This window comes from Procambarus clarkii, chromosome 54 (genome assembly GCF_040958095.1).
Source record: "Procambarus clarkii isolate CNS0578487 chromosome 54, FALCON_Pclarkii_2.0, whole genome shotgun sequence".
Lineage (NCBI taxonomy): Eukaryota > Metazoa > Arthropoda > Malacostraca > Decapoda > Cambaridae > Procambarus > Procambarus clarkii.
This window is the reverse complement of record NC_091203.1, coordinates 21,538,457-21,552,883: the sequence shown is the minus strand read 5'-3', so window position 1 is coordinate 21,552,883 and position 14,427 is coordinate 21,538,457. Positions and strand designations below refer to the sequence as shown.

Sequence of the window (14,427 nt, the reverse complement as noted above, 5' to 3'; positions counted from 1 at the left end):
CAAGTTGTAACAAGCGGAAAATAGAGACAGTTTCGGTTTGTGTTTCCAGGGTAATGACCTGATCCCTCCATTAGCTACTAGCAACGGGACCATTAGCTTTAACCTGAGCTTACGACTAGATACATTATCAACATCTGCAAATGAACGTCCCTTCAATATGTTAGTGTAGGTGAACGAACACAATTTAGTGAAAACATTAAGCTATTTCAAGTGTTCATTTTTACCTTTGCTAACAGTACACACTGGACCAATGAACAGTCACAGAGGTAAACTGTTCACTTGTCTAGTTAGAATGTATTTTCTTTGATGGGTAAACTTTAGACACCTAAGTGGTATCTATATGTGGCTTCAAGCTTTCAAAGAGGCGCCAATGGAAGTGGAGGTGTTAATAGTTATAGCACTTAGTTGTCTCAGCGAGTCTTCCATATTGTGAGCCATCACGGTGTAGTTGGGAGGACTTCGGGCTTCCATTTTTCTGGTCCTGGGTTCGAGATGCCAGTTGTGAGAGTGAATAAAATTATATTACCAATGTTTGTTTTGATTAGCAGTATATATCCCTGGAAACACAAACCGAAACTGTCTCTATTTTCCGCTTGTTACAACTTGTAATAAAGTTGTTACATCTTGGCTTAACGTGTTTATGACGTATTAGAACGTTGTAACAACTTGCTATATTAGTTGTTATAACTGGTTAGGAGGCGTTAAAACTTGTTCGAACGTTGAAGCAACGTCGTAGTTTCGGTGTGTGTTTGGCGGGTATAGGATCAGGACGTGGAGTACATGAACACTTCCATACTCTGTCTGTCTGTCTGTCTAGCTGTCTGTGTCTGTGTCTGTCTATCTAGCTGTCTGTGTCTGTGTCTGTCTGTCTGTCTGTCTCTCGGAATCTGTCTGTAGGCCGCGAGGACACGCTGGCAGCTCTACACAAAGGCCCCTCAGAGGAGGGCAGCCACAAGGAAGGCAGCTGGAATAGGAAGTATACTCAGTGTCGAGCTGAAAGTGATAGTTGTGAATCAGATGCTAATGACATCATCAATAATTATTACAGGCCATTACAGTCAAATAATACATTATAATTTTTGTAATTACGTTCCCTCGCGTGAGGTCACCTGTGTTCCACGCAAACTATTATGTATCTCGTGATACAGTGAGCGGATACATACTCAGCTGTATCACAACTTTCAGAGGGAACTGAACTCAGTGATTGACATTGAAACTTTTTGTTAAATAGAAAATGGCATTCATCAAACCACAGGGGAGAGAGGGGGATACTGGATCCCCAGAACTGTGTATACATGTGTACACATAGACCTTGTATATGTATACCAGGACCTTTTATATATTTGCATACGAGGACATTGTATACACATGTATATCGCGATTTTCTTGCGCTGTAGTGAGAGTGGAAAGTCTAGGGAAATATAATTGACTACAAAAGCAAAGAAAAAGCTTTGAAGGCTTAGAATTTGAGCTTTTGTGGGTATTGTTGATTGCTAGTGTTGACTTTTTGTCACAGTTGAGAGGTTGACTTTTTGTCACAGTTGAGAGGTTGACTTTTTGTGAACACCAGCAATCATCAGCCAATTAATGCACAACTATATTCTACCCACTTCAAGACTCCGTACCAATATAGAAGCATCAAGAGGAAGTATGGGCCAATAGGCCCTTCGCAGTTACTTCCATTCTTCCCTTTAACTTATCCAATTTATACCCATTGCTCCGTGTTCTGTCTTGTGTTGGTCAAAAGTTTGTTCACCTTATCCAAAACTGTTTCAACATATAACCTCACCCAAATGCGAGTATATAAGACAAGCTGTTTATCGTTAGAATTCGTAAAACTCTGTTAAGTGTTTTCAGGTTACAGTTGTGCGTGTGTGTGTAAACTAAAGTCTTTGAAAATGTAATACGTTATTACGAAACGCGTTCAAGCGTCGCGTCAGACTAGAAATAAAAATGAATTTTGGAGAATTGATTTTTCACTTACCATCGACAGTGAAAAGAACCATATTGAGAAAATTCGTGTTAGAATTATTAATCTTACTTTTTCAGTCATATTTAATAATATATGTCTACAGGAAAGACTGCTACCAAAATATACTAATATATATATATATATATATATATATATATATATATATATATATATATATATATATATATATATATATATATATATATATATATATATATATTTATATATTTATATATTTATATATTTATATATTTATATTATTGAAAACGATAGAAACTTTTAGACTTAGGATTCTGTCGCGAATCTTCTCAATATTACTTATGTTTTTCTTCACTGAAGCTGAAAGTTGAAAAATTAACTCTCCAAAGTTCTTTTTAACTTTTCATTGTGTCTGATGGCTAGTCATGCGTTTCGTAAGGTCCCTCCTCACAGTTTCAAAGACACATTCACCGTCTCACCATCCCTTCACCGTCAAAATCTCCTCATAACTCCGGTGTGAGTCAATGAGTATTGATAGGAAGGCGGAGGAGGAGGGGAGGAGGAGGGGGAAGGATCATTCCTCATAATTCCTGCTTGAGGTCTCGCCTCATTTTTCCGTGGCAAGGTTTGTGACAAGCGCTCCTCATGCAAAATTCATAAGTTGAATGCCATTTATATTCTGGCCACCGTGTCCATTCACAGCTGGCTGGACACATCCTTTCCCCCTGGCTGGCTATATCCCAGCTGGATAACCATATCCCACCTGTGTGGCCATATCCCACCTGGATAGCTATATAGTAGATATAGCTATATCCCTTTGTTATCTTACGTAACCCCTTCCACTAGCAGCTGTCAAGGCAGTGGTTAAACTCTATCAACAAACCCACATGGGCCGTGACGAGGGTTCGAATCTACGTCCGAGAGAATCCTAAACACTCTATTAAAAATAACAACAGCAAATCCCAACCAGATCAGCTTTTGTAGTTCCCTTTCCAACCTCCTGTTGTTCCTGCTCGTTATCTCTAAAGGAAGAATGCTAGAGTTAGTCACACATAATTATCTAAATTGGTGGCCAAAAGATAAAAAAAATAGTGATAACCTTGACATTCCCTGAACAAATCATCACGTTCATGGGAATATTATTGCAATGTTTTGTTCAGCTTTCACATCTATTGTTCACCAGGTCTATTGTTTACCAGGTCTATTGTTTACCAGGTCTATTGTTAACCAGGTCTATTGTTTACCAGGTCTATTGTTTACCAGGTCTATTGTTTACCAGGTCTATTGTTTACCAGGTCTATTGTTTACCAGGTCTATTGTTAACCAGGTCTATTGTTTACCAGGTCTATTGTTAACCAGGTCTATTGTTTACCAGGTCTATTGTTAACCAGGTCTATTGTTAACCAGGTCTATTGTTTACCAGGTCTGTTGTTTACCAGGTCTATTGTTTACCAGGTCTGTTGTTTACCAGGTCTATTGTTTACCAGGTCTATTGTTTACCAGATCTATTGTTAACCAGGTCTATTGTTTACCAGATCTATTGTTAACCAGGTCTATTGTTTACCAGATCTATTGTTAACCAGGTCTATTGTTTACCAGATCTATTGTTAACCAGGTCTATTGTTTACCAGGTCTATTGTTTACCAGGTCTGTTGTTTACCAGGTCTGTTGTTTACCAGGTCTATTGTTTACCAGGTCTGTTGTTTACCAGGTCTGTTGTTTACCAGGTCTATTGTTTACCAGGTCTATTGTTTACCAGATCTATTGTTAACCAGGTCTATTGTTTACCAGGTCTATTGTTTACCAGGTCTATTGTTTACCAGGTCTATTGTTTATTTTTTCAATTTTTTAGCTATCTTGCTCGCTTTTTATCTTTTCTTTATTTTGTTCCTAAATTACTTGCTAACATGCTGGCATATACAAGTAGCAAGCTGTAAGTTGGTGTATGATCGAACGACAGCTCTTAAGGTCCAGGTCCAGCTCTTAAGGCTCTTAAGGTCCAGCTCTTAAGGCTCTTAAGGCTCTTAAGGTAGTCTCTAGCTCTCAGTAGTGTGGTGAAAGATGTTCTCTCGGTCATGTTCACAATCCTAATTATGTTCTTACCTCTATGAAGTTTTTGTCGTTAAGAAATCCAATGTGAGAGTTACAGGCAGCTGTAAAGAGAGTTACAGTCAGTTGTAGAACTTTAGAGCTACAGGTGTTGTAAAAGAAAGGCTAACCTGGTATGTTCTACAAGCTGTAAGATATTTTAAATAAAGGCTACTTGTAGTACATAGTAGAAGAGCCAGATAGAGTTAAGAAAGGCTGCCCAAGTGGCTCCGACAGAGGCCCTCGGGTACAGTGCCCAGGTAAACTAATATACCACAAGGCTAGCTAAGTGTACACTCACGTAGCCTCACAAAGGATATTCGTGACCACGGTCAATTAAGTCCACTAAGCAAAGGTCGAGCGGAGCCCAAATGGTCGTAAGCTCGGCCATTTACGACCTCTTCATCAACCACAATAAACACATTTGTCCCGCATGACAAATGTCGACTCAGCCGGTCGTAAAGTCGAGGGCGTGTCAGAGATCGTAACAACACCTGCCTCGATCATTCTATAATCAACACTGCAACATTCCAACAAGTGTTTCCTCGCTCAGCTGAACGATGGACACTGTCGCAACACTGTGTTGCAAGGTGAAAGTCTCTATACCAATCATCTGGAGACAGGAAAGGGTTTTAATGGTGGGGTTTTGAACATGTGTAAATGGTGGGTTTTTGAACATGTGTAAATGGTGGGTTTTTGAACACATGTTCCCAGGCGCTAATGTTTACAGCCGTCCACCTTCCCAGACATTAGGGGCACCTGCCCCCTGATATATGCCGCCTTCTTCCTCCAGCCTTGACGAACGGTCCTTAAACGGGCCATAAGAAAAACAGAAAACAGAAACTAGTAAACAGTAATCTAGGTAAAGTCAGGAAGAAGCATATATTGTTTACAAGCCCACATTGGGCCAGGAATATGTTGTTTACATGTCCACATTGGGCCAGGAATATGTTGTTTACATGCCCACACTGGGCCAGGAATATGTTGTTTACATGCCCACACTGGGCCAGGAATATGTTGTTTACATGCCCACACTGGGCCAGGAATATGTTGTTTACATGCCCACACTGGACCAGGAATATGTTGTTTACATGCCCACACTGGGCCAGGAATATGTTGTTTACATGCCCACACTGGGCCAGGAATATGTTGTTTATATGCCCACACTGGACCAGGAATATGTTGTTTACATGTCCACATTGGGCCAGGAATATGTTGTTTACATGCCCACATTGGGCCAGGAATATGTTGTTTACATGCCCACACTGGGCCAGGAATATGTTGTTTACAAGCCCACACTGGACCAGGAATATGTTGTTTACAACCCCACACTGGACCAGGAATATGTTGTTTACAACCCAACACTGGACCAGGAATATGTTGTTTACAACCCCACACTGGACCAGGAATATGTTGTTTACAACCCAACACTGGACCAGGAATACATTGTTTACAACCCCACACTGGACCAGGAATATGTTGTTTACAAGCCCACACTGGACCAGGAATATGTTGTTTACAACCCCACACTGGGCCAGGAATATGTTGTTTACAACCCAACACTGGACCAGGAATATGTTGTTTACAACCCCACACTGGACCAGGAATACATTGTTTACAACCCCACACTGGACCAGGAATATATTGTTTACAACCCAACACTGGACCAGGAATATGTTGTTTACAACCCAACACTGGACCAGGAATATGTTGTTTACAACCCCACACTGGACCAGGAATACATTGTTTACAACCCCACACTGGACCAGGAATATATTGTTTACAACCCCACACTGGACCAGGAATATGTTGTTTACAACCCCACACTGGACCAGGAATACATTGTTTACAACCCCACACTGGACCAGGAATATATTGTTTACAACCCCACACTGGACCAGGAATATATTGTTTACAACCCCACACTGGACCAGGAATATGTTGTTTACAACCCCACACTGGACCAGGAATATGTTGTTTACATCCCCACACTGGACCAGGAATATATTGTTTACAACCCCACACTGGACCAGGAATATGTTGTTTACAACCCCACACTGGACCAGGAATATGTTGTTTACAACCCAACACTGGACCAGGAATATGTTGTTTACAACCCAACACTGGACCAGGAATATGTTGTTTACAACCCAACACTGGACCAGGAATATGTTGTTTACAACCCAACACTGGACCAGGAATATGTTGTTTACAACCCCACACTGGACCAGGAATACATTGTTTACATCCCCACACTGGACCAGGAATACATTGTTTACATCCCCACACTGGACCAGGAATATGGAGATATCTTGAGGTTATCTTGAGGTTATCTTGAGATGATTTCGGGGCCTTTAGTGTCCCCGCGGCCCGGTCCTCGACCAGGCCTCCACCCCAGGAAGCAGCCCGTGACAGCTGACTAACACCCAGGTACCTATTTTACTGCTAGGTAACAGGGGCATAGGGTGAAAGAAACTCTGCCCATTGTTTCTCGCCGGCGCCCGGGATCGAACCCAGGACCAACTGTGTAACTCTTATGTATGATATGCAACTCTTATGAATAACCAATGATGAATAAGACTTAAACATAACCCTAAAATGTTGTTCTTTAAGAATCGCTACTAGAAACAAAAAGTTCCAAGTAGCACGGGCTATGGTGAGCCCCGTAGGGGGACTTAACCCCACAAGCGCTTATCTCTGAACTTGTTAAAGGCTTAACTAACCACATTTGATACAGGACAATTGGCTGTAGTTTTTTTTTTTTATCCGTCTAAGCATTCTGTCTTCCCCTTGTTTAGCCGGACGGTAATTGGATAGCAGGTTGTTAACTGAGGGGCAGTTCGGGCTCAGGAGTTAATTGGGGATGACTTCAGATTATTGCTTGGAAGAATGAGTTAATGTTACTTTTTATATTGGCTGTTAACCATTTTATCTTAAGTTGGGTCATATTATCTTAAGTTGGGTCATATTATCTTAAGTTGGGCATATTATCTTAAGTTGGGTCATATTATCTTAAGTTGTCACATTATCTTAAGTTGTAACATTATCTTAAGTTGTCATATTATCTTACGTTGTCACATTATCTTAAGTTGGGTCATATTATCTTAAGTTGGTCACATTATCTTAAATTGGGCACATTATGTTGTCATATTATCTTAAGTTGTCATATTATCTTAAGTTGTCACATTATCTTAAGTTAGTCTCCTGATATATTATGCCTTGAGCAATATAATGTAAATCACATTTCAAAATTAATTTCAAGTTGCTAAAGTGTTTATAATAAAGTGAAGATATTGCAAAGTGAATTTATTCAAATTTAAAGTGTCATATTGGAGAGATAATAATATTACAGGATTATAGGCACATTACAGATAACTTTACAACTTAACAATACAGATAACTTTACAACTTAACAATACAGATAACTTTACAACTTAACAATACAGATAACTTTACAACTTAACAATACAGATAACTTTACAACTTAACAATACAGATAACTTTACAACTTAACAATACAGATAACTTTACAGCTTAACAATACAGATAACTTTACAACTTAACAATACAGATAACTTTACAACTTAACAATACAGATAACTTTACAACTTAACAATACAGATAACTTTACAACTTAACAATACAGATAACTTTACAACTTAACAATACAGATAACTTTACAGCTTAACAATACAGATAACTTTACAACTTAACAATACATATAACTTTACAACTTAACAATACAGATAACTTTACAAGTTAACAATACAGATAACTTTACAACTTAACAATACAGATAACTTTACAACTTAACAATACAGATAACTTTACAACTTAACAATACAGATAACTTTACAGCTTAACAATACAGATAACTTTACAACTTAACATTACAGATAACTTTATAACTTAGAGGCTCCGGGTCACGTGACTCAGCTTCCTACGGGCCAGGGGCCAGATTCACGAAGCAGTTACGCAAGTACTTACGAACCTGGGGGCCAGATTCACAAAGCAGTTACGCAAGCACTTACGAACCTGGAGGCCAGATTCACGAAGCAGTTACCCAAGCACTTACGAACCTGGGGGCCAGATTCACGAAGCAGTTACGTAAGTACTTACGAACCTGGGGCCAGATTCACGAAGCAGTTACCCAAGCACTTACGAACCTGGGGGCCCAATTCACGAAGCTGTTACCCAAGCACTTACGAACCTGGGGCCAGATTCACGAAGCAGTTACCCAAGCACTTACGAACCTGGGGGCCAGATTCACGAAGCAGTTACGCAAGCACTTACGAACCTGGGGCAGATTCACGAAGCAGTTACTCAAGCACTTACGAACCTGGGGGCCAGATTCACGAAGCAATTACCCAAGCACTTACGAACCTGGGGGCCAGATTCACGAAGCAGTTACGCAAGTACTTACGAACGTGTACATCTTTCCTCAATCTTTGACGGTTTTGGTTACATTTATTAAACAGTTTACAAGCATGAAAACTTGCCAATTAACTGTTGTTATTGTTATAAACAGCCTCCTGGTGCTTCGGAGCTCATTAACTGTTTAATAATTGTAAACAAAGCCGCCAAAGATTGAGGAAAGATGTACAGGGGCCAGATTCACGAAGCAGTTACGCAAGCACTTACGAACCTGGGGCCAGATTCACGAAGCAGTTACGCAAGTACTTACGAACGTGTACATCTTTCCTCAATCTTTGACGGTTTTGGTTACATTTATTAAACAGTTTACAAGCATGAAAACTTGCCAATCAACTGTTGTTATTGTTATAAACAGCCTCCTGGTGCTATCGAGCTCATTGTAAACAAAGCCGCCAAAGATTGAGAAAAGATATACAGGTTCGTAAGTGCCTGCGTAACTGTTTCGTGAACCTGGCGCTAGGTGCTTGATCTCGTGCACGGAAAAAAGGTTACTCCATGGACCTAGAGTCTTGGCATTCCCGGAGTCACTCTAGCTCCTTGGAGACGTACCTTAAATCCAATCAAAGGGAGATTTACGCAGATTGCGTTTCCAATAGAAGGCGGTGCTGGACTCAATATCTTGAAGAAACGTGATCATCTCCGGTGATTGGCCAAGCACTCTTGGATTCTTTGGCCCGCTCCTGTCAAGAGTATTGGCTCCGGCACCGCTAGATCTTCGTGAGATTGAGACTTATTTGTTTACTTATTAATGCCTCAAGGAAGGTATTGAGGAGCTTAGATACACAGAGGAAATCTCAGATTTAAAGTTAACAGGAACATATATGTCTTGACGAGGTGTAAGGTAAGTGTTGGTACCGTAATGTCAGATAAAGGCAAGGTATACCTGGAGAATACCTGGAGAGGGTTCGAGAGTTATTCTACTCCCTGAGGCTGGCCTGGGGCCAGACGTATCTGGCCCCAGGCCTTCTTAAGCAAGGGTATCTTAGGCAAGGGTATCTTAAGCAAGGCCATCTTAAGCAAGGGCATCTTAAGCAAGGGCATCTTAAGCAAGGCCATCTTAGGCAAGGCCATCTTAAGCAAGGCCATCTTAAGCAAGGCCATCTTAAGCAAGGCCATCTTAAGAAAGGCCATCTTAAGCAAGGGCATCTTAAGCAAGGGCATCTTAAGCAAGGCCATCTTAAGCAAGGCCATCTTAAGCAAGGCCATCTTAAGCAAGGGCATCTTAAGCAAGGGCATCTTAAGCAAGGGCATCTTAAGCAAGGCCATCTTAAGCAAGGCCAATCTTAAGCAAGGCCAATCTTAAGCAAGGTCATCTTAAGCAAGGCCATCTTAAGCAAGGCCATCTTAAGCAAGGCCATCTTAAGCAAGGTCATCTTAAGCAAGGCCATCTTAAGCCAGGCCATCTTAAGCAAGGCCATCTTAAGCAAGGCCATCTTAAGCAAGGGCATCTTAAACAAGGCCATCTTAGGCAAGGCCATCTTAAGCCAGGCCATCTTAAGCCAGGCCATCTTAAGCAAGGCCATCTTAAGCAAGGCCATCTTAAGCAAGGGCATCTTAAACAAGGCCATCTTAGGCAAGGCCATCTTAAGCAAGGCCATCTTAAGCAAGACCAATCTTAAGCAAGGCCAATCTTAAGCAAGGTCATCTTAAGCAGGGCCATCTTAAGCAAGGCCATCTTAAGCAAGGCCATCTTAAGCAAGGGCATCTTAAGCAAGGGCATCTTAAGCAAGGCCATCTTAAGCAAGGCCATCTTAAGCAAGGCCATCTTAAGCATGACCATCTTAAGCAAGGCCATCTTAAGCATGACCATCTTAAGCAAGGCCATCTTAAGCAGGGCCATCTTAAGCAAGGCCATCTTAAGCAAGGGCATCTTAAGCAAGGCCATCTTAAGCAAGGCCATCTTAAGCAAGGCCATCTTAAGCAAGGCCATCTTAAGCAAGGGCATCTTAAGCAAGGCCATCTTAAGCAAGGCCATCTTAAGCAGGGCTATCTTAAGCAAGGGCATCTTAAGCAAGGGCATCTTAAGCAAGGCCATCTTAAGCAAGGCCATCTTAAGCAAGGCCATCTTAAGCAAGGGCATCTTAAGCAAGGGCATCTTAAGCAAGGTCATCTTAAGCAAGGCCAATCTTAAGCAAGGCCAATCTTAAGCAAGGTCATCTTAAACAAGGCCATCTTAAGCAAGGTCATCTTAAGCAAGGCCATCTTAAGCAAGGCCATCTTAAGCAAGGCCATCTTAAGCAAGGCCATCTTAAGCAAGGGCATCTTAAACAAGGCCATCTTAGGCAAGGCCATCTTAAGCCAGGCCATCTTAAGCCAGGACATCTTAAGCAAGGCCATCTTAAGCAAGGCCATCTTAAGCAAGGCCATCTTAAGCAGGGCCATCTTAAGCAAGGCCATCTTAAGCAAGGGCATCTTAAGCAAGGCCATCTTAAGCAAGGGCATCTTAATCAAGGCCATCTTAAGCAAGGGCATCTTAAGCAAGGCCATCTTAAGCAAGGCCATCTTAAGCAAGGCCATCTTAAGCAAGGCCATCTTAAGCAAGGCCATCTTAAGCAGGGCCATCTTAAGCAAGGCCATCTTAAGCAAGGCCATCTTAAGCAAGGCCATCTTAAGCAGGGCCATCTTAAGCAAGGCCATCTTAAGCAAGGGCATCTTAAGCAAGGCCATCTTAAGCAAGGGCATCTTAATCAAGGCCATCTTAAGCAAGGGCATCTTAAGCAAGGCCATCTTAAGCAAGGCCATCTTAAGCAAGGCCATCTTAAGCAAGGCCATCTTAAGCAAGGCCATCCTAGGCAAGACCATCTTAAGCAAGGCCAATCTTAAGCAAGGCCAATCTTAAGCAAGGTCATCTTAAGCAAGGCCATCTTAAGCAAGGCCATCTTAAGCAAGGCCATCTTAAACAAGGCCATCTTAAACAAGGCCATCTTAAGCAAGGCGATCTTAAGCAAGGCGATCTTAAACAAGGCCATCTTAAACAAGGCCATCTTAAACAAGGCCATCTTAAACAAGGCCATCTTAAACAAGGCCATCTTAAAGAAGGCCATCTTAAGCAAGGCCATCTTAAGCAAGGCCATCTTAAACAAGGCCATCTTAAACAAGGTAACGGAAAATATTTTTGCGGTTCGATTCCCTGTTTTACTGGTCAGTCTTGCTGCAGGGTCGTAGTTCGATGCCCCGATGTTCCAAGAGCAGAGTTCGTTCACTCTGTCCTCAAGTCCCTGCAGCACCTTGTCCTCATAACTCTCTAATGAATTATATTCTCATACCGGCTTAGCACTTTCACCTCATGAACACCTTCCTTGCATAGCTGGGCTCGATCACTAAGGGCGCTATACCATACTATATTATATACATATGTGGACAAGAATAACACTAAGGTTTGCTGTACCTGTACCTCTGCTACAGCACTGTACCTGTACCTCTGGTGCAGCACTATACCCCTGGTACAGCACTATACCCCTGGTACAACACTGTACCCCTGGTACAGCACTATACCCCTGGTACAGCACTGTACCCCTGGTACAGCACTGTACCCCTGGTACAGCACTATACCCCTGGGACAGCACTGTACCCCTGGTACAGCACTATACCCCTGGTACAGCACTGTACCCCTGGTACAGCACTATACCCCTGGTACAGCACTGTACCCCTGGTACAGCACTATACCCCTGGGACAGCACTGTACCCCTGGTACAAAACTATACCCCTGGTACAGCACTGTACCCCTGGTACAGCACTATACCCCTGGTACAGCACTGTACCTCTGGTACAGCACTATACCCCTGGTACAGCACTGTACCCCTGGTACAGCACTATACCCCTGGTACAGCACTGTACCTCTGGTACAGCACTATACCCCTGGTACAGCACTGTACCCCTGGCACAGCACTATACCCCTGGTACAGCACTGTACCCCTGGTACAGCACTATACCCCTGGTACAGCACTGTACCTCTGGTACAGCACTATACCCCTGGTACAGCACTGTACCCCTGGTACAGCACTATACCCCTGGTACAGCACTGTACCCCTGGTACAGCACTATACCCCTGGTACAGCACTGTACCTCTGGTACAGCACTATACCCCTGGTACAGCACTATACCCCTGGTACAGCACTGTACCCCTGGTACAGCACTATACCCCTGGTACAGCACTGTACCTCTGGTACAGCACTGTACCCCTGGTACAGCACTATACCCCTGGTACAGCACTGTACCCCTGGTACAGCACTATACCCCTGGTACAGCACTGTACCCCTGGTACAGCACTATACCCCTGGTACAGCACTGTACCCCTGGTACAGCACTGTACCCCTGGTACAGCACTGTACCCCTGGTACAGCACTGTACCCCTGGTACAGCACTGTACCCCTGATACAGCACTGTACCCCTGGTACAGCACTGTACCTCTGCTGCAGCACTGTACCTCTGATACAGCACTGTACCTCTGCTGCAGCACTGTACCTCTGCTGCAGCACTGTACCTCTGCTGCAGCACTGTACCTCTGCTGCAGCACTGTACCTCTGCTGCAGCACTGTACCTCTGCTACATCACTGTACCTCTGCTGCAGCACTGTACCTCTGCTGCAGCACTGTACCTCTGCTACATCACTGTACCTCTGCTGCAGCACTGTACCTCTAATAGAGCACTGTACCTCTGCTGCAGCACTGTACCTCTAATAGAGCACTGTACCTCTGCTGCAGCACTGTACCTCTAATACAGCACTGTACCTCTGATACATCACTGTACCTCTGATACAGCACTGTACCTCTGCTGCAGCACTGTACCTCTGCTACATCACTGTACCTCTGCTGCAGCACTGTACCTCAAATACAGCACTGTACCTCTGCTGCAGCACTGTACCTCTAATACAGCACTGTACCTCTGATACATCACTGTACCTCTGATACAGCACTGTACCTCTGCTGCAGCACTGTACCTCTAATAGAGCACTGTACCTCTGCTGCAGCACTGTACCTCAAATACAGCACTGTACCTCTGCTGCAGCACTGTACCTCTAATAGAGCACTGTACCTCTGCTGCAGCACTGTACCTCTAATAGAGCACTGTACCTCTGCTGCAGCACTGTACCTCTAATACAGCACTGTACCTCTGATACATCACTGTACCTCTGATACAGCACTGTACCTCTGCTGCAGCACTGTACCTCTGCTACAGCACTGTACCTCTGCTACATCACTGTACCTCTGCTGCAGCACTGTACCTCTGCTACAGCACTGTACCTCTGCTACATCACTGTACCTCTGCTACAGCACTGTACCTCTGCTACAGCACTGTACCTCTGCTACATCACTGTACCTCTGCTGCAGCACTGTACCTCTGCTACATCACTGTACCTCTGCTACAGCACTGTACCTCTGCTACATCACTGTACCTCTGCTGCAGCACTGTACCTCTAATACAGCACTGTACCTCTGCTGCAGCACTGTACCTCTGCTACATCACTGTACCTCTGCTGCAGCACTGTACCTCTAATACAGCACTGTACCTCTAATACAGCACTGTACCTCTAATACAGCACTGTACCTCTGCTACAGCACTGTACCTCTGCTACATCACTGTACCTCTGCTGCAGCACTGTACCTCTAATACAGCACTGTACCTCTAATACAGCACTGTACCTCTAATACAGCACTGTACCTCTGCTGCAGCACTGTACCTCTAATACAGCACTGTACCTCTAATACAGCACTGTACCTCTAATACAGCACTGTACCTCTGCTGCAGCACTGTACCTCTAATACAGCACTGTACCTCTAATACAGCACTGTACCTCTAATACAGCACTGTACCTCTGCTACAGCACTGTACCTCTGCTACATCACTGTACCTCTGCTGCAGCACTGTACCTCTGCTGCAGCACTGTACCTCTAATACAGCACTGTACCTCTAATACAGCACTGTACCTCTAATACAGCACTGTACCTCTAATA

The 14,427-nt window shown here is 43.3% G+C and overlaps 4 protein-coding genes across 4 annotated transcripts; all 4 read right to left on the bottom strand.

Moving 5' to 3' along the window:
• Positions 1-9,385: 9,385 nt before the first annotated feature.
• On the bottom strand, positions 9,386-9,739 carry LOC138352713 (uncharacterized). Its single transcript, XM_069305294.1, has one exon. It carries the CDS (start codon positions 9,737-9,739, stop codon positions 9,386-9,388), a length of 354 nt encoding a protein of 117 aa, XP_069161395.1.
• A 17-nt stretch (positions 9,740-9,756) lies between these two features.
• LOC138352712 (uncharacterized) lies at positions 9,757-10,071 on the bottom strand. Its single transcript, XM_069305293.1, has one exon. The coding sequence runs from the start codon at positions 10,069-10,071 to the stop codon at positions 9,757-9,759; it is 315 nt and encodes a 104-aa protein (XP_069161394.1).
• Positions 10,072-10,088: 17 nt separating this feature from the next.
• On the bottom strand, positions 10,089-10,583 carry LOC123771343 (uncharacterized). The gene has a single exon (XM_045763847.1). It carries the CDS (start codon positions 10,581-10,583, stop codon positions 10,089-10,091), a length of 495 nt encoding a protein of 164 aa, XP_045619803.1.
• Positions 10,584-10,600: 17 nt separating this feature from the next.
• Positions 10,601-11,260, bottom strand: LOC123771344 (uncharacterized). The gene has a single exon (XM_045763848.1). It carries the CDS (start codon positions 11,258-11,260, stop codon positions 10,601-10,603), a length of 660 nt encoding a protein of 219 aa, XP_045619804.1.
• Between the last annotated feature and the right edge of the window lie 3,167 nt (positions 11,261-14,427).